Source organism: Erpetoichthys calabaricus, chromosome 3, assembly GCF_900747795.2.
Source record: "Erpetoichthys calabaricus chromosome 3, fErpCal1.3, whole genome shotgun sequence".
Classification (NCBI taxonomy): Eukaryota; Metazoa; Chordata; class Cladistia; order Polypteriformes; family Polypteridae; genus Erpetoichthys; species Erpetoichthys calabaricus.
The window spans coordinates 168498909-168519356 of NC_041396.2; the positions used below are offsets into that span (position 1 = coordinate 168498909).

Genomic DNA, 20448 nt, shown 5'->3' on the forward strand with positions numbered 1-20448 from the left:
TCTTAGTTACCATTCTTCCAAAATGAAACAATAACAACAAATATCGACAACTAATCATGTAAATGTGGACTATAATGTATTTTATATATATAAATTGGTCTAGGCGGCACGGTGGCGCAGTGGGTAGCGCTGCTGCCTCGCAGTTGGGAGATCTGGGGACCTGGGTTTGCTTCCCGGGTCCTCCCTGCGTGGAGTTTGCATGTTCTCCCCGTGTCTGTGTGGGTTTCCTCCGGGCGCTCCGGTTTCCTCTCACAGTCCAAAGACATGCAGGTTAGGTGGATTGGCGATTCTAAATTGGCCCTAGTGTGTGCTTGGTGTGTGGGTGTGTTTGTGTGTGTCCTGCGGTGGGTTGGCACCCTGCCCGGGATTGGTTCCTGCCTTGTGCCCTGTGTTGGCTGGGATTGGCTCCAGCAGACCCCTGTGACCCTGTGTTCGGATTCAGCAGGTTGGAAGATGGATGGATGAATGGAAATTGGTCTAGTTTGTTTTTTTTTTGTTGTTTTTTAAGGCTTAATTTTCTTGTTTTTTGTTGTTTATACAACACATTTTGAATATATTGTGCCACAGAAATCGTTATTGAAGTGATAGTATGAATATTGCGACAGTCACAGTGTAAGTTATTCCATGGTGGATACACAAAGTCTTGCAGAATCTTTAACATAGTTAGTTTAAAAGCAACGTAGGCACTAGTGTCATGTTTTTTTAGTTCTGACATTCCTTTTGCCTCTTTTTTGACATTTGTTTCTCCTCTTACCCTTTAATTCCAGGTTGCCTGGTTATTTTTGTTTTCTTGGTCCTGACCACGATTAAACCTGCATGTCATATCCTTTAGCCACATGAACATGGCAAAGACTAAGCAGAGCTCGGTACCTTTCAAGAAGTAGGAGAACATGCCAGAAAAATAGGATGAGTGAGTCACAGCCAACACAACAAAAAGAAGGAAAGCATGCCACAGAGTAAGTGGTCTGTAATTTTTTAGCTCTCAATACTGAAAAAGGAATATTCTGAATCACACATTCTCTCTGGAGGATTTTTTAAAAGATGCAATCTGCTTCTAACAAATATATTATATTAAAATATTATGTAGAGCAGTACACTTCAGGAAAGAGAAAGAAAACCATCCTTCAGCAGAAACAAGTCTCTGAATCCATCTCTCACCTGGAGGTCTTCTGCTAGATATTTATCTACCCTTTGGCATTAGCAAGCTTAACATAATGTTTAAAAGTTACTTACTGGTGGGAGAACAAGCATTCCAAGGATACCTAGGAACAGAAAAAAAGGGATAGGGACAGAAGTTGGATTATTGTGGGTCAACAAAAAGTTATTGACATTGTATTTATTTCTAAAACTTAATGTTGTGAAGTGTTGTTTTCTGGTTCTTGTGAAAATAAAATGTATACCATATGTGGTTTGTTTAAAAGATTAAAATGATAGAAGAAAGGGCAGTTAACATTTTTATCCTTCATCAAATCTATCAATATTCTCCATTAAAACCAAAACCTAAGGCCATTCTGGGACAAGATGTGCATTAGCTGTGTGATTTGATGACATGCTCATGTGGTAAGCAATCTCCCTTCTTGCTACCTCTCCCTCTCCTTCTCTCTCTCTTCCCTTCCTTTCCTTCAACCTTAGCTTGTGTTCCTCTTTCCAATGAGCCTTCATTTTAGCGCTCAGCTTCTTCCATGTTTAAAAACTATCCCTGACATGTTATCCTAGATTTGTACGGAATTCAGTTTCAGTTATTTCACTCTTGTTGCTTGTTGTGATTGAAGCAAAGATCTGTAAGTGAACGTTTTGAATTTTTTGCAACATTATGCCACCTTAAAGTGTAGTCTAGTATTTTGGGTTTTGGTCACAAGTTTATTAATCTTCCTTGCCTCATTTCAGGAATGTTTATATGTACTGTATATATATATACAGTATATATATATATATATATATAGAGTGACAAATGGCCAGGACCATTTCCCGGCCGGAACACAGGAGAGAGGGAACCTCTTTGGGACAGTATCCTCCCCGAGATGCTAGAGGGCTACTGCATCACAGATCCCTGCAGGTCATGCCGGGAGCTGTAGTTTGGAGCAGCCCTGTTGGGTTTCGTGGGTGCTGCACCTACAGCTGAACCCTTTGGGACACCACGCCCAGAAGTGCAGCGAGAAGAAGGTCAAGAAACACCTGAGGCACTTCTGGGTGCACAATAAAAGGAGCTGCTTCACCATCAGTCAGTGAGCCAGAGTCGGGAGGTGGAGGACAAAGCTTGCGAACAGGAGTGGAGGCGACAGAGGAAGAGAAAGACAGAGAGAAAGAAGAAAAGACTGAATTATATCTTTGGTGCTTTGTACTGTGCTGTGTAGTGAGGAGCAAAAGAAAAACGCTTCCCCACTTAAACAAAGGTGTGTTATTGGGAAAGACTTGTGTCTCGGCCTGTCTGTGTCGGAGTTTGGGGAGCGGTACGACCCCTGGTGGTCCACAATATATATACACACACACACGCATACACATACACAGTTTATTCTTCTGTTATTGTTCACTCTTGAATTATTGTATTATTTATTTGTATTATTATTACTTTTTTTTTTTTTTAAGTGTGCTTGATTGTAGCAACCTTTTGCCCTTTCGAGACACCTTTCTGGTCTCCTGTCTGGTTTTATTTTTGCCATCTTTGAAGGCGACTCTCTCAGTATGGCTCATACGCCTTTACTCCTCAATAAGCACCTCATACTCACACCAAAGCCCAACTGACCAATCAGCTTGTTCTGAGGACTGGACACACAGACCTTGGCATTTTATTATACAGTAGATATATATAGTATATATAGAATGTATATATAGCATACATACGTTCAGCAAATGAAGGATGGTTGAACAAGCAATGGATGAACAGTATATGGATTTACAATAATATGGATAGAATTACCAAAACAATGTCAATTTTCAGAATGCACAGAATGGATGTCAAAGTTGCATTGAATGAGCTTCACTGATTGCCGTATACTCAAGACATTCAGAGAGTTCATACAACCATTGATCCATTTTCTGAACACACTTAATCCTATTCTAGGGTCTTATGGAAGAGGGAGGATATCCCTTTAGTTTCAAGCACCTGCCTAATGCAGAGCATGCTTACTTATAAACCATACTTACTCATTTCAGATTAATTTAAAGCATGCAAAATGCAAATATTTGAGATGAAAACTATGATGATGAAAACTGAACTGCACAGAGATGGAAGTATGAAGCAGTAATGTTAACTTAGTGTTTTACTGTACTATGCTATTGCGAAAGAATTTTATTATTGCAGTAAATACATAAGAATCTAATAAGATAATCATAAATAAGGATTTCTCAGGTCTTAGTTGACTCATCTCATATATTAATAATAATAATAATAATAATTCATTACATTTATATAGCGCTTTTCTCAGTACTCAAAGCGCTATCCATATATTGAATAAATATGTCAGTTTCTTACATTATGGATTTCAAAAACACCAGTCTAATCAACAGTGTCTACTATCATTGTCACAACACATAACAAAGAATGTAATTGCCATATCAGGTAAAAGACATTCCGGAAAAAGTATCAATTGTACTAGCACCTTTTTTTAATATAACAAAAGAGGTCATTTACACAAGGACAATCTAAACTGTAAGTGACACCTATTCAAGCTACTTAACTTGGAAATAAGGTAATACATATGGTGTATAAGTCAGATTTTTCACTCATCAATATATTGAGACATATTGTGTTACAGTAACCGGGTTAACAATATATATCATGAATAGGCACATTTCTATATGTTCATAAATTTAAACTGAATTTTTGTTGTATTTGCCGTGAATTGATTGTGTACACCTTTTCTTATAAGTAAAGAGATTATATTACTACAGAGTTAAAAAGTCTTTCAAGTGGAATAAAGTCTTGAGCAGGTGTTACACACATATCATGTTAAGCTTTAACTTCTTAAATAAAGCAATTCACTGTTTGACACAAATTAAAATTAAGGTGACTGTGATGAGCTTATTATCCCTTACCACTATAGCGACATGGATGACACAAAATGCCTTCAAATGGTTTATAAAATCTTCTTTCTCTTACAAACAGCTAAAAAAAATTTTTCTATTTGTATTGCATGCTATAAACTGGGAGATACATTTCAATGGTGGGCTTTAAAGATTAAGAAAATGAAACTTTTCATTGAAGGTTAGCCTCAATTGTGAAATACTGAATTCCATTCAGTATAAAAAAGAAGCTTGAAATGTGCATACACAACTTTCCACACAATTTAATTATCGTTATATATAACTAGACATTTAGCCCGTTACAATAACGGGCGCTAGAACAGTAGTGCATAAACATTAGTAGGAACAGTCTATATTAAATGGCAAGGGACTTTGACCTCATTCTTTTTGTCGGTCGTATTTTTCTTTCTTTCAGCCTTTCTTTTGTTGATGTTTACTTGCTGAGCTGACCGTTCTTCGTGGGCTGACGCCGTGTATTGTGTGTCTTTAATTTTCTGTGACAGTAATACTGTCTTGTACGGCTCTATTCAATAAGAGCGCACACAAGAAGGCGAGCTTCAAAAGGGTGACCTCAATTGAGCGCGGCAAATAAAGGCGTTCGTAGATAATTTAGTTGAAATGGCTCTGGAATATGTGAAGAGCAACAATGGTGCAGATCTTTATTTATGCGTGCCTTTATTCGCTGCGCCCAATTGAGGTCGCCCTTTTGAGGCTCGCCTTTTTGTGCACGCCCTTATTGAAGAATACCGTCTTGTACGTCCGCTGGCTTGTACGTCCGCTGGCTTGTATGTCCGCTGGCTTGTACGTCCGTAATATACCTTTAATTTTCTCTGGCGGTAATACAGGCGTGCGCGTTGGTAATATGCCTTTAATCTCCTCTGACAGTAATACTGGCTTGTATGTGGCTGTAATATGCGTCACTGTATTGTGTACCTTTAATTTCCTCTCGCAGTAATACTGGTTTGTATTTCCGTAAAACGCCTCTAACGTTCTCTGACAGTAATATCGCGCATCGCACCGTGCCCCGCGCATGCGCACTTCACCAAATGACAGCCACACACGGACACCTGGACGCACATAGGGATTTTATATATATAGATACGCTACCGTGGCTGTCCGTTTGTCTGTCCAGGATTTTAAATCACCTGTAGCTCGCAAACTGTTTGACATATTGACTTGAAATTTGGTACACATATACTATGTGACGTCTACTATCCGCTTTCGGGGTGATGATTAACCTCCGAGGTCATTTCCTCTTTTTATCCATCCATTTTCCAACCCGCTATATCCTAACTACAGAGTCACAGGGGTCAGCTGGAGTCAATCCCAGCCAACACAGGGCACAGTGCAGGAAACAAACCTCAGGCAGGGCGCCAGCCCACTTCAGGGCACACACACACAGCATGCGCACACTTGGGACAATTTAGGATTGCCAATGCACCTAACCTGCATGTCTTTAGACTGTGGGAGGAAACCCACACAGACATGGGGAGAACATGCAAATTCAACGTAGGGAGGACCCGGGAAGTGAACCCAGATAGAATTAATAAGTTATGCACCTTTATCGGTAGGACAAAAAAAGTTAAAGTAAGCTTCCATAATTTTATTTTTTGTGTTGTTTATTATTATCTTCCATCTATATACATATATGTCTATATTTAAATTCTTGCATTTATCCAGCGCTACCCACTGCACCACCATGCCACCCTCTTTTTATTCTTATTTTATTTTAATGTAGAATCAACTCTCGGCAACGGCCAGCAGGGCGGCCAAGCGGCGCATGTATACGGGTGCAGTTCTCATCCCTACCACCTTCGCAATCACTTCCCCTACCTCTTTATATCTTAAATCATTCTTGAGGCAGACTGAAGACTTAAGTGCCAGCTTAAGTGAAAAATTAAGGAAAGCGTACTAAGTAACTGCAACACAAACACTGAAGAGAAGAAGCGGGCTGCTAGGGTGGAGAAAACAAGAAGCTGCTCAGGAAGGAGCAAGTGCATCAACCTCTGAGCAAACGAATGCTAAACGTATGGAGAAAGAGTATGAAAACTAGGAATGCTCAAGTCAAGTGTATTCACTGCACGTTATCATGCAGTGTGCCATTACTGATCTGTTATAATTAACAAGCCAGCCATCATGCACAACAGCACTGTCTCCCAATGTTACATTGCCTCAAAATAAATGAACGATGGGTTGACTCAAGCCATCAAGTTTTGTCAGTCTTATCTTGGCATCACAGATGACTAGTGTGTAATGGAATGTAACTGCTTACAGTTAACAAAAGCAGCATAATTCTTGCTATGTGCTCTTATTGATATTTGAGTGCTGTCAATTGCTACGGTTACGTTAGGAAAACCAGACACTGCTGCAAATGGCCTTTTTATGTTGGCAAGTGCAACCCGACCATATGGAAAATGAATGCAGAGCCGCAGCCTAAAAGCTCATTCCCCTCATACTGTATATATAACAAATTTGCATAGTCTTCAAGTGGTGCCAAATAAGCTATATTGTGTTAAAACATTAGACTAGGAAAAGGCTAAATAGAGCATGAGGTTTAAAGTTTTCTGTATGCAGGGAGTGAATCACATCTGTGTTCTTACTGTGCTTTGTTTTCTAATCTTGAGAAGCGACAACAAGTAGCCAATATGAATTGACGAAAAAACAAAAACGTTCTGTGCAAATATGCAGCATTAACCTTCTTAAAAGGGAACTAAAATATAGTGTATACATCATATTCATCACTTTTGAGGTTTAATATGTTTGTCACATCAACACACAAATTACAATAATTGCTCTGTGATATGAATTATTATATGTGTGAGACGGCTTTAATCTTGTTTGGCTGTGTTTCCCTATATAATCAATGAGAGTTGTCATTTCCCACTTTCTCCAAAATGTTGAGTACAGATGGGTCAAGAGGTCTTCCTATTAAGTTTTCTTTTGTAAATCCCAGCTTTTGTGTGGAAAGTTGTGTATGCACATTTCAAGTTTCATTTCTGTGCATCTGACGTCTGGTCTGTGTGAGCACATTTTTGGAAATCTCCTTAACTGCTCACCACTGCTTCCACACAGTAGGTGTCAGTTCTAAGCTACATTTATTGAATATGAATCATTTGAACATGGCATAATGGCTCGGTGTCTAGTGATGCTACCTTCATGCTCCAGTTACTTGGGTTCAAACCCCAATCAGGCCTCTTTATGTGCAGAATTTGCATATCCACTTAATGTTTGTGTTATTTCCAGCAGAACATAGTAATTAGTGAAAGTCACTTGGTCTTACGTGAAGAAGTGAGGGAGTGTATGCATACATGTGAGACATCAAGGTTGCTTACTACTAACACAGCATAACCTTGTAATGAAACAAATAGGTTCAGAATATGTAATTCATGATTACTGTGAAAATTATCTGTGGCTCACCATTCCACAAGGCAATGTAAAGTTGACAGATGGAGGATATCAAATATTGAGATGAGGTACAACATATATATATACAGAACCAGATAACCGAGAGTTTTTATTATTACAATATACACCGGAAAAATTAAATAAATATGTTACAGTATATTATTTGGGATGAATAACTGTTTTCCTTTTATTTGCTGGTCCTGTCAATGAAAAGATAAACCTTTTGTAATCAGATTTGGCTTTTACAACAGTCTTGTGTGTTAACATGCGGAATCAATTCTATGTTTCCACAGTTATACTTTTTTAAACTTATTTATTATCAGCAAGAAAGCAATTGATACCATATAGCTTTGGCACTGTTTAATAGGTTATGTAGGACAGACTGGCATTACCCATTTAGCCAGGCTGGAACCCAAATCTGGGTTTAATATGCTGCTGCCAGACACTCTTATTGCAAGCTAAAAAGTCTCAGTTTGACTGATAGGGCCATCAGCATTATGCAGCTTTGCGCCTTATCTGATAAGATAATCAATGCCATACCTTGTATCATAACCAAGGATGTCTCCTGAAGGTATGAGCTGTAGGCCCAAGTTCAAGGAGGAGCAACATTGTTGCCAGTGATCAACCAAAAGAATGGGCTTATTTGTATGCAACAAGCCAATGACAAGGCCACTATTCTTTCCTTTAAAATCAACAACCATCACCCAACTAACAGCTCATCTCTCATCAAGCTGCAGCTCAACCTGGCCAACTTTGGCTACCCATAGTCAAAACCCAGAGCTGGGCTATGACCAAAATAGATGTTGAAGCAACTGAGCTGGTCTAGAAGGGAAAAGTACTTGTCTGCATAGGAGTTTCGACGAGGCTGCCATTAGTCCAGAATAGCAAGCACGAGCAAGAGAGAGACCTACATACAGTAAATCATGTGTTTGCCATGCTAACGATTGGGGTTGACTGATCAGCAGCTGACCTGGCAGGGTGTAAGTTTGCTAGCTACTGAGGACATTGTGTGTGTAAACCCTCAAAAACAATCGCAAGTAGTGCCTGCAACAAAAGATGACGAAGGAGTTAAGCTTCTTAACAAAGAAAGAAAGCACACTGAAAATTCTTCCCGTGTCTGGAGAAAGCCTACAAGGAAAAGAACAAGCACAGTTCACCTCAAACTATAATTATTACTTTTATTCCGAAACCTCCATCCATCCATCCATTATCCAACTCACTATATCCTAACACAGGGTCATGGGGGTCTGCTGGAGCCTATCCCAGCCAACACAGGGCGCAAGGCAGGAACAAATCCCTGGGCAGGGCGCCAGACCACCACAGTATTCTGAAACCTATTAATTGTAATTTAATAAACAAAGCTAGCTAATGTATTACTGTAGTGGTGTCACAGTAAGGTAATAACCTGGTCGATGATAAGTTTTGGCTATTATGAAGTTCTCATCCTACATCCAGCAAGAAATTGCAGACCAGCACCTCACACGAGAGAGAGACAGAGAGGGCTCTGTATGGGATTAGTGGTAACCCGGCGTAGAGGCTGCTGTTTGCAAATGAATGCCACAGTATACAACATGAGAAGCTTACTAACAAAATAATGAACTTATCCATCTTGAAACCATGGATTGAAAAATAAGGGTTCATAAGATATATGCCGTTTTCTATAAGTGAGAAAAAGATCTATCTAAGCCAAGAGATAGAATTAATAAGTAATGCACCTTTATCGGTAGGACAGAAAAAGTTAAAGTAAGCTTCCATAATTTTATTTTTTGTGTTGTTTATTATTATCTCTCCATCTATATACATATATGTCTATATTTAAATTCTTGCATTTATCCATCTTCTATTGTCCTTAAATTCTAAATAAACTGTATTATTTTGTTTATTTCAACAAGCGTGTTTGGGATATTTGTGTAAGTCTGTCTTTGGCCAGGTCCAAACCACAACAGAGAAAGTGAAAGTGTTAATGTAAGCTTTCTCTGAAATATGAACTTCATTCATAATTCATACAGATCTCTTAACTTTTCTGGCATCCCTGCCATAAAGTGAAACAGAGATTCCCTCACTCAACCTACATTTAACATGGAGTCCCTTGAGGGCTGTCTTGGTGTTTTAATTAATTTCCAGCATTTCAGAAGGTAAAACTCATAATTAACTGAGGGATCATACACCTCACACTACAGTATTATGCTGTCACTGGGGTGGACAAGTTAAAATGTATTCTTTTCCTACTGTTCTCACATTGCTACTGATACTTAAAGGTTGTCAAACCATCATTTTATTCAGAGCACATGCACTGGCTCCATTAGTACACAGGCAAAAAATAATAATAATAATAATAAAAATTTAATGGCAGTTAGAGCCCTGGTTGTAAATAATGTTGTAAGTGCCCTCTTTTCTTTATAGACCTTTAGAGAGAGGGCTTGTAGCTTGACTGGTCGAAAGTAAAAGCCTGGAAAATGCACGTCTTGGAATGTTATTTTTGTCTGATATAAATTAGGAGAGTAGAAGTTCGTTAGTTATGTTTGGTTCAATGTTCAGTGGCCTCAAAAACATTTTTATGTTTCTCACAGCCTTAGGAACCAGCTACACTCACCTCTTTGGAAACTGTCTTCAGCACTCAGAAGAAGATGTCCATCGCTGTGAATCAATGCAGTTACATTCACCCGAGGAGGACTGTCCTTTAGCAGGTCCACAGTAAGTCTTGGGTAGCTCTCAGGAATGATTATTTTAGGTACTGTTATTAAGTACAACTGGCTGAAATTAAAAAATAGCAATGTTTGAGCTTTTTAGAGTCTGTCAGTTTACAGCAGTGATGGCAAGAGTAAAAATATTCTTATTCTGTGAAAAGTATTAAAAGAGAACAAATTAGAAAATTATTGCTTTAATAATAACAAACCAAAGTAAGTAAATCTGGTTCTGCTCACTAAAACATACGTAGATGCATAGACATCCTCAGAATTTGGGGGGAATGTTGATATAATTCGGGAGAGAACAGAGCCAGCTTGTAGAAAAGAAGCTGACTGGCAATAGACAAAAAGAGAGGAGGTGTTTGTGAACTAATCACTAATTTGTTTATTAGTGAGGAACATTTTCGTTTTCCTGCGGTGGGTTGGCACCCTGCCCGGCATTGGTTCCTGCCTTGTGCCCTGTGTTGGCTGGGATTGGCTCCAGCAGACCCCCGTGACCCTGTGTTTGGAGTCAGCGGGTTGGAAAATGGATGGATGGATGGATGGACATTTTCATTTTTTCTATTTTAATCTCATGCTGCAAATACAAAAAAAAAAACAAATAGGAAAGCAGCCAGATTCTGATAGAATGACAAACAAGAAGTTTAATGCAAGGCAAAATAATTACTAAATTAGTTCAAAGTAATTTTGCTAGCATGTTAAAGGCTCTTAATATGTTATTCTGCACAGAGATAAATAACCACTTTATTGATGTTTTGTAAGTGTTCTTAGACCAAAAGAAACCTTTGTTAAGGTCTTGTTACATAACAGTATATGACTAATAAATGCATCTTTGCAGTATCTAAACTAAAGTATTACCAAAGTGACACATAACTATATAGTGATAAAATATTAAATGTTAAAATGTTCAGAGCTGTTAGACAGATGAGGTTTCAGGTAACTAGAAATCCTGCTTTTACAATGCAGCTGTAAGTGGAAGGTGTAACTGTGGGTATGTTGGGATGACTAAAGAAGTAAAGAGGATAGAATCCCAAATGGAAGATGTGACTGGAAGTGAAGAGGACAGGAAAATCAAGGAAATAAACATATGGGAGATAAAAAAACAAATTTGGAGAGAGAGCTACAGATAGATAAAAGAGATTCATTCAAGAGGTTAATATATGTAAATCAACCAAGAGAAAGGCATGAAAATTTACTTTAAAATAAGACCTTTTGCAATTGATAGAATGCATAGAAGCTCAGTGGTTGAAGTGAACAAATTGGTACTCAAGGGTTTGGGTTTGTGCACTGAAAAAAGGGAAATGGCAGGTTGTTGCATTAACAAAAATGTATTTACTTTATGTTACATGTATTGTTTATATTCCACTTTTGAACATAACTCAATCACGTTTAATTTATTGAATCTGGTGGGATGTACAATATACTAATTTCAGTCATTTAGGTTGAAGTCAAAATAGTTATATTTAGTCCTCACTGGAAACTAATAAGCGCCAAGCGGATTCATCGTCAGTGGAGGTTGGATAATTTGGCGGTAAAGTCATGTGACTTTCAAAGAAGCAACAGGTTGTGGGTTTGAGTTATTGTTGCCAGTTAAGAGCAAAAGGTTAGTGAAATAAAAGTTTCACAAACACGTGAGAAATATTCAGATATTCAATTAAAACATTTAATCACACAGACTAACATTACTCCATTTTGCGTTTTTCCTTGTATTCTCTTTCAATGTTTTATCAAACTATGCTCACTAACTATACTGTCACAAATCAGTAAAGGTACTATTAAGTTGACTACGTACCTTTACGTATTTAAAAAAAAAAAAAAAAGGTTCTGACTTTTCGTTATGGGTTAACTACTTTCAGTATTCTGTTCATTATTATCATAACATTGCTCAACCAGATAAATACTATTAATACATGCAAATAAATAATACACCCGAATACAATACAATGCAGCTACTGAATTTGCTCGTTTGAAAATGAAAAAAAAAAAAAATTTTGTTAAAGAAGGTGCCAAGCAGAAATTGTTGCACTTTATATTATACTAATATTTAACATTTATTCTATAATATATACAATTACATAAATATAAATCAATGTATTTTATAATGCCTCACAGTTAGGAGACCCGGGTTCGCTTCCCAGGTCCTCCCTGCGTGGAGTTTGCATGTTCTCCCCGTGTCTGCGTAGGTTTCTTCTGGGCACTCCGGTTTCCTCCCACAGTCCAAAGACATGCAGGTTAGGTGCATTGCAGATCCTAAATTGTCCCTAGTGTGTGCTTGGTGTGTGGTGGTGTGTGCCCTGTGGTGGGCTGGCACGCTTCCCGGGGTTTGTTTCCTGCTTTACGCCCTGTGTTGGCTTGGATTGGCTCCAGCAGACCCCCGTGACCCTGTAGTTAGGATATAGCGGGTTCAATGATGGATGGATGGATGGATTTTATAACATAACACTCTATCCAAGGTGCATTTTGTGTTCATATTTAGTTATACATTGGTCATGGTATTCTGGCACAGCCAAAGAAGCAGTGTTCTTGTACAACTGTTGTACATTACAGCTTTTGAATACTAATCTTTTGTATTTTTGTTGGTTTGTATTGTTTTTATCAAATAAAACTAATTTTGGTATACGCAAACCTATTTATTTCTTATTAATAACTTTGAACATGAACTATAAATTGATACTGGAATAAGTATAATTGACAACCTTAAAAGGTTATAGCTAAGTATCTCAGTGAAGTGCATTTTTAAAAAAGTTTATAAAACAATTGTTAAAATATTATGCTTTATTGACATGAGTCATGTTCATTTAACATAATATAATTAATTTAACAGAGAATGAAAAAGTTTCATTCATTTTATATAAAAATATGTTGTTTCGGGATATATTAATTTAGTGCATTAATCATAATTAAATTATGTTTGATAAAAACAATTTGATTATGTGCAACCAATGTACATATTTTTTTTATTTTAATCTGACATGCCATTTTTTTCAGTGTGGGGGTTGCCCTTGTAGAGATATAAGCTAGATAATTCAATAATTTACTTGCCATTTTCCATCACCCACAAAACAAACAGGGAGAGCTGTGTGCACGTTTAACATAATGAAAGACAGACCCAGAAGGGGTATAATATGAAAAGGGATGAAAGGAAAACAGAACTCCATGTGTTGTCATGCATGTCTGCAGATATCACCGAATGAAAATCATACTGCATTTTGCATTTCTACTATGAATAAAAGATATCAGGGTACACTGCTAATGCACTCAACATATATATATTTTTTTTTAATAACGGTGCACACATTCCAGTTATTCAAATGAAAACACTGGTCTGCTTCAAAATCCTCTTGTGCAAAATATAATTGTACTTTCTAGGCTGAAGTGTGCTGAATGCACTTCTGAAATTGGAATTTCTCTATCACAAACCATGTCTGTAAGATATACCGTAAGATATAGTAAAAAAAATGTTGATTTTGTTACGTCTGTTTTATGGCATAAGTATTGTCAGGCTCAATATTATTTGATGTATATTTTGAGCTGGAAAATGTCAGCCTTCTTCATTCTTAACATTATTTGAGGTGGAAAACAACCCAAAATCAAGTATTTCCTACATATTTTTGCTCTCAATCAGTATTTTTTTTCTCTTTGTCTATTACAACAAAATAGCTGGGAATTTATATTTAGAAGGTTATAAAAGATGTCTTTTCATTGTCCAGAAGAGTGAAAGTTGTTATTTAAATGTTTTTATAGAAGAGGTTTGGTTGATCCATCCTTTGTCTTGACTAGGTAACAGGCAAGCAAACAATAAAAGAATATACACCCTCCCTTTATTGAAGGAAAAAAAAAGGGTGGGCCACTATTTTCTTGGGAATACAAAGGAGGAAAATCACAAGGATTTTTCCTCTGAAACATGGGAGCGGTCTCTGATGAACATGGGTTGAGGTTTCATCAGGACTTTGATCGAATAATGAATAGTGAAGGGAGTGAATATGAGCAGACATCTGTTGGTCATTCCACTGTGAAACACCTTCAGAGGATTATAAGGGGAAAAAACTACCAAGTGACTACTTGTTGTAAGTAGTAATTATATTTAATACAATTACTGTATATGATTAATTTATATTTTTGTACAAGTCTAAACCATTTATTTTTAAAAATGTTTTTTTTCCTCTAAAATAGTGTTTTTACGTTTTAAACCTTCATCTCTCAGAAACTGAATGTGATAGAACACTTCTGTTACCAGATTTGGATTCGCAACCCTCAAACCTATAAACAACACCTAAATGTTTTGACTGGAACAAAAAAATTATTTTTGCAGACCAATGAAATCTGTCTACAGCTTTGGTGTACAATGACATTAAAATTAATTACTACCCAGCTTTTCTCTTTAATGGTTAGATTAGATTAGATAAACTTTCTTAATCCCAAGGGGAAATTTACATGTGTGCAGCAGCAGAAACATTAAAAACAAAGACACACACTGACAAATAATATAGCCAATCAATCAGTCAATAAAAAAATAAATGTATACTTGTGCAGAAATAACAAATTAAAGAGTATAAGTATTTAGTTTGGGATGTCAGGTTGAAGGAATGAACTGTCTGATAGTAGTGGGCAGAAAAGACCCCCAGATGCATTTCTTAGTACACTTTGGTGGAATGGGCCTGTGGCTAAAAGTGGACCAAGGGAGTGTGACCTGGTGCAGATGGTGGGGACTTTTCATGATGGCATCCAATTCTGCCATCATCATCTTTTGCACAACAGCTCCCAGTATGTCCAGGGTTCACCTTGTGAAAGAGCAGGCTTCCCTGATAACGTTTGTTCAGGCATTGTGTTTCTTTTGAGCTCAGGTTGCTTCCCCAGAAGACTGCATTGTAGAACACCATACTGTCTACTATGGACTGATAAAATGTCTCCAGCAGCTTACTGCACACATCAAAATACCTGAGTCTCCTTGGGAAGTACAGCCTGCTCTGGCCTTTCTTGTACAGAACTACTGTGATGTCAGATCTGTCCAGTTTTAGATAAGGAATTATAACAATTCTGAGGGAGCTGTCCAAGGAGCATTCTAGTTACATGCCCAAATCACCTCAACTGGTTTGATCTGAAGTAGTAGGTACTTGCACATTGTTGGGCTCCTCATCCTGTCATGGACAGTGAGCTCAGTAACCCCATGCAGGAAACTCATTTTGACCACCTGCACTCACAGTCCTAGCCTTTTGATCACAGGTGACAATGGTAATGTAGACCGAGTGATAATTCAACTGTTCCAGACAAGGATCTCTTTAATCTGAACTATTCCTTGTCTGGACCCTCCTCTTAGACCAATTTGCCATGGGTAACCCTATTAGAAGTTGACATCTTCAATCAACATAGGTTGTTTTTTTATGTATTTTTTTAACACATAACTCGCATTTTAGCATATTGGTATCACTATTTCCAATTATCCATTCCTTTTTTAAAATTGCTTTCTCCAATACAGGCTTATGGGAACATAGGGTTGATACAACCTCAACAGGGCAGTAGTCCGCTGCAGAATACACTCACTCATGTGCATTCACACTCACTCTGCCTAACTTAATAAAATTTAGTAACTATGGCCTACACATATTTGGAACATAGGGGTAAACCAGAACATTCAGCACAAACCATATAGAAAACATGGAGTCCCCTCACTGACAATCACCAACCCAGAAATCAGACTCAGGTCCCCAGAGCCATGAGGCATTAGCCATGCATTCTACCATCCTACATCACAATCTATACTTTTAAGCATTATTGTAGAAATGTAATTATTCCTTAATCTCCTTCTTTATCTGTGTTTTAAAAGTCACATTAACTGGCTGCTTATAAGCATTTGTTTGATTTAATTTATTTACAGAACATGTCACAATAATATGGTGACATAACAGTGTGGCTACCTAACAAAATCAACCTTATAATTTACATGCAAAAAAATCAAATATTTAAAAGATTAAATGTTGATTGCATTAAAATGCTGTTTGAAGTCTTTACAAATTAGAGGATAATTTGAAAGTATATGCAAAACGGATTTTCCAATTCAGTAAAACCTGCTACTCTGTACCATAACTGTCTGAAATAACTACAAAGCTTGAGATGGACAAATGTCTCAGTGTAAAATTAAGTCCTTATAATCATGTTAAAATGAACAGATGTCTGGTCAAATTACTGTACCTATGTAAATAAACAATGTGTACACAAGACTTAAATTTTCCTGGAAACAATGTGAAGAGTTCCTCAGTGAGCCTGCTCTTCAGGGGATTTCCAGAGGTACTTTAACATAATCTGATACATTGTCATCTCTGGGCTTCCCAAAAAAGTGACATGATGAGGAACTGGGCTACAAATGTTAAATAGTGCTTCATTAAGGTATGACAGCAGTTATTGTTTCATTTAGCTGAGCTCAGACTATATAATGCACTGGTGACACTGCATCTGGTGTATTGTGTGCAGTTCTAGTCACCATGCTACAAAAAAGACATAGCAGCTCTTGAAGCTATGCAGAAGAGAGCAGACAAATGCACCCCAGGACTTAGCGACATGGCGTACTATGACAGACTCAAGAAAATTAAACCTGCTTAGTCTCAGGCTTAGGAGAACATGTGGAAATCTAATCCAGGTCTTCAAAAATCCCAAAAGCATTGATAAAGTAGATGAATTTTTTCAACATAACAGTGAATCACATATTTAACGACACCATTGGACGTTAAACGGAAGTGTATTTAGGATTAAAATCAGGAAGTGCTTCTTTACACAAACAATTATGGGAATCTGGAACAAACTTCTGAGACATTTAGTTGAAGCAGAAACCTTGACAACCTTCAAAAAGTGTCTCGATGAGATACTGGGACAGCTTAGCTTTTAGCTGGATAAACAAGCCTGATGGACTGAATGGCCTCTTCTCATTTGTCAAATTTCTTATTTTTTTATGTTTTGCTGTTGTAAAAATCATCCATCTATCCATTTACAAGTTCATGAAAATTTAGCATCTACACTACTTTAAACCCTGAAAGTATTTAAACATGTTAATTCAGTTACACACTCTTTTAGAAGCAATGTCATGACAGATTAGTGTGAACAATATATATATTTTTAAATTATGGTATGCCTCACGTGGATTATGCACTACAGCAGGCTGCTCAGCACCATGGGCCTACAATGCATATTTAATAAGCCTCCATTTCAAGAAAAAAATAAAAGTACTCCCTACATTAAAACATATCTTTCCACTTATGCCTACAAATATAAAATATCATGAGAGTCTATCTGGAATAAAAATACCTGTTTTGATCTTACAGAAAAAATGTATATTTTCATTATATGACCTTCACAGTTCACTGATTAGTAATATTAATATTTAGCTAACTTTTGAAATTTTAATATAACATTCCATTACATTATTTAACCCCCTCTTAAAACAATTCAGGATCAAGAGGGTCATAATAACCCCATAGGTGGTGTGGCCTACTGGTGAAGGCCCAGAACTGGTGCAACTGGAACAGGTTTGTAGGCCTCCTTGCTTGCACACGCTTTTCCAGTTCTGCCCACAAATTTTCAGTCGAGTTTAGTTCACTACGCTTAAAAATATTGGATGTCTGCTGTATGAGAAGCGTTTTTAATCACATGAATAACAGTGTGATTCAATACAAATTCAATTAAAAATGAATACATCATGCATGTACATAATATTCCCCTATAATTTTCATTCTCCCCATAACTCAAAAACTATCAAACATTGGAAATTTTTAAACACACATGACTTTGATATGTGAGAGAATCCAGTATGGCAATTTTAATCAAAATCTGAGATATAGTGTTTAAATAAAAATAAAAACAAATTGTGTGATGATCTATCATGGAACAACCCCCAATGAAGAACAGTGGTTACCCAAACCTCACTGTTGGTGGCAAAGGAGCCCCCATAGCAGTTAAAGCCTCAGGGCCCCAAACATGTACTGTAGGACCACCACTGATTTCCACACCTTACTTAAAATACTGTAGAGCAGGGTTCTCATACTAGGTCCCGGGGCCCACTGTGGCTGCAGGTTTTTGTTTCAACCAGACTCATAATCAGTGACAACAACTGAGAACACTGGTTTCATTTCATTAGCTGGTATTATTTTTCTCTTCTCTTATTCTACATTCAGAAAAGCACAGCAGCACGATTTTTACATTTATAAGACATTTAGACATATTTCTATTTTTGTTACAGATTTAAATGTTTAACTCTCTCTTGTTGATTTCATTATATTTTGCCATTTCCCTGTGCAGTTTGTTCCCTTCATTGTATCTTAATAATGACAATTAAAAACTAGCAGAGCTGAGACCCAGACAAACAACACTGAATCATGAAAGGCTGCAACTACTTTAGCGTCCGGCCTACTAATTAGTAAATAATAGATTAATTAAGCAATTAGAACACCATGGTAAAGTACAATGAAAGTCAAGATAAAAATATTGTTAGAAAGACAAAAATATATCATTCCCATATAACTGCTTTTTACATTTTGATATTTTTTTTATTTACCAAACTTAGTTTTCTAATTTCTATATTGTTCCCAAAACACAAAATTTTGGAAAATAACAGTTCACTGAATTAGCCCAGGAAGATGAAGAGGAGAGGAGAGATTGGGAGACTGCGCAGTTATAGCGCGTTGCCGCACCCACCACCCGACGAACTACCCGGATTGGGACCTAAGTGCCGGCGAGAAATGGGTGGCACCTCAGCACCCCACTGGAACAGTGTGTGGATTTGTTTTATGTACAGTGGCTGGAGCGCCAATCCTACCACCAACCCCTAAAAACAGAAGCTGGTTGGAACAAAATCTGCAGCCACGGTGGGTCTCCAGGACCTAGTTTGGGAATCCCTGCGGGCATGAGGGGTACACGCTACAATATGTGACGACAACTTTTCCCCTCCGCTACAACTACGCGCTCTTGGTCTCATTTTTACAACGACTTGCCAGCTCGATTAAACGACTTTTTCCTGAGGATGTTCCCTGTTTTGACTTCGCTTTATTCAGTGTAGGGTTCGCAGGGATCTACATAGGACAGGATGCCTCGATGCACGCTCATATTCACGTAGGATTAGTTTAAACTGGGCTAAAAAATTGAAGATTCCTTCCCACGCTCCCATTTACACAGGATAAGAAAAGACATTTTTGATGATTCTCTTCTTCCAGGGCTCTAATAGGAAGCAAAGCAAAGGCGGTTGGAGTTTAGGACGAGCCGATCACAACACTACAGAAATGTCCACTCTGTACACATTGAAGTTCAAATTCACAATTCTGGCCATATGCACAGCATAGGTCAATTCATTGGCTTCTGTCTGTTTTAATAGTAAAACTAAACGAACGATACGAGATGAAATAACTGTCTCCGAAATCCTGCGCGTTACTTACCTTTCAGAAGATTGCGGTAGAGTGGCGATGAAGACAGCGCAGAGTACACTCGGCAGTTCGATCCCCATCATCCTTCTTCCTCCCTCTTCTCTTGAACCAAACTCCACAACTCGCCAGGTGATCTTTTATAGATTCAAAAAGCATAGCAAGGAAAGGGAGGTGCTGAGCGGGAACAATTACAGGCGCTCCTCAGTGTGGATTACATAGTCCAGGGGGCTTCGAGTGCAGGCTCTCAAATGTCCAGAAATAAAAAATCGCCAAGTTTGCGCGCGCTGCCTATCGTCTAAAGTGTCATTTCAGTCCAGGTTGTGTCCAATTCTGTGTCCTTACTGGATTTTTACAATTTTGACAGCGCGTTGCCGCGCTTTGCTCATTTATTTGTCCATACGCCGTCGTGGGGACCACAGCCTACCCTGGTAGCATTAGGCAGTAGGCACAATGCAGCAACCAACCTTGGACAAGGACAAAGAGCGCATGTGCGCGCCGCACTCAACCAAAACCACACTGACATGGGGAGAACACAAAGCTTTCTAAAGCTGAGAATCCACCCCCTTGGTGAACAGCTATACGTATAGACGAGTACAGTATAATTAAATACAGTGTTTATTACACATTCCAAAGATGATTAATCCATGTTTCTGAGTGAAACCTTTTGAGTGGGTGCTTGTAATTGCGCTTGCCAAAACTGGTACTGCAGCTTCCTATAAATCTGTACTGGAGCAGATGAGTGCATGGGTAAATGGATGCTTTTCCTGTACAATTACAGTCAGGTTCAATTTTCTATAGGGTGATTGTGGGGCTTCCTACTCCATTTTAATAGCTACTATTGGCCCTGTGACGATTACTGCTGGGGATTATGACCAGGAAAGAAGATGCATATGGGTAACTGGGAAGATGCAATACACAGCTGATCCTCA

The 20448-nt window shown here is 37.9% G+C and overlaps 1 protein-coding gene across 1 annotated transcript in view; it reads right to left on the reverse strand.

Moving 5' to 3' along the window:
* Positions 1-19916, reverse strand: part of cd109 (CD109 molecule) — a 121819-nt gene extending 101903 nt beyond the window's left edge. The window contains exons 1-3 of the mRNA XM_051924726.1: positions 19532-19916; positions 10022-10182; positions 1234-1262 (exon numbers count right to left, since the gene is read on the reverse strand). Of these exons, the coding sequence (XP_051780686.1) occupies positions 1234-1262; positions 10022-10182; positions 19532-19602 (261 nt within the window). The 5' untranslated portion in view covers positions 19603-19916. The remainder of the gene's footprint in view (positions 1-1233; positions 1263-10021; positions 10183-19531) is intronic.
* Between the last annotated feature and the right edge of the window lie 532 nt (positions 19917-20448).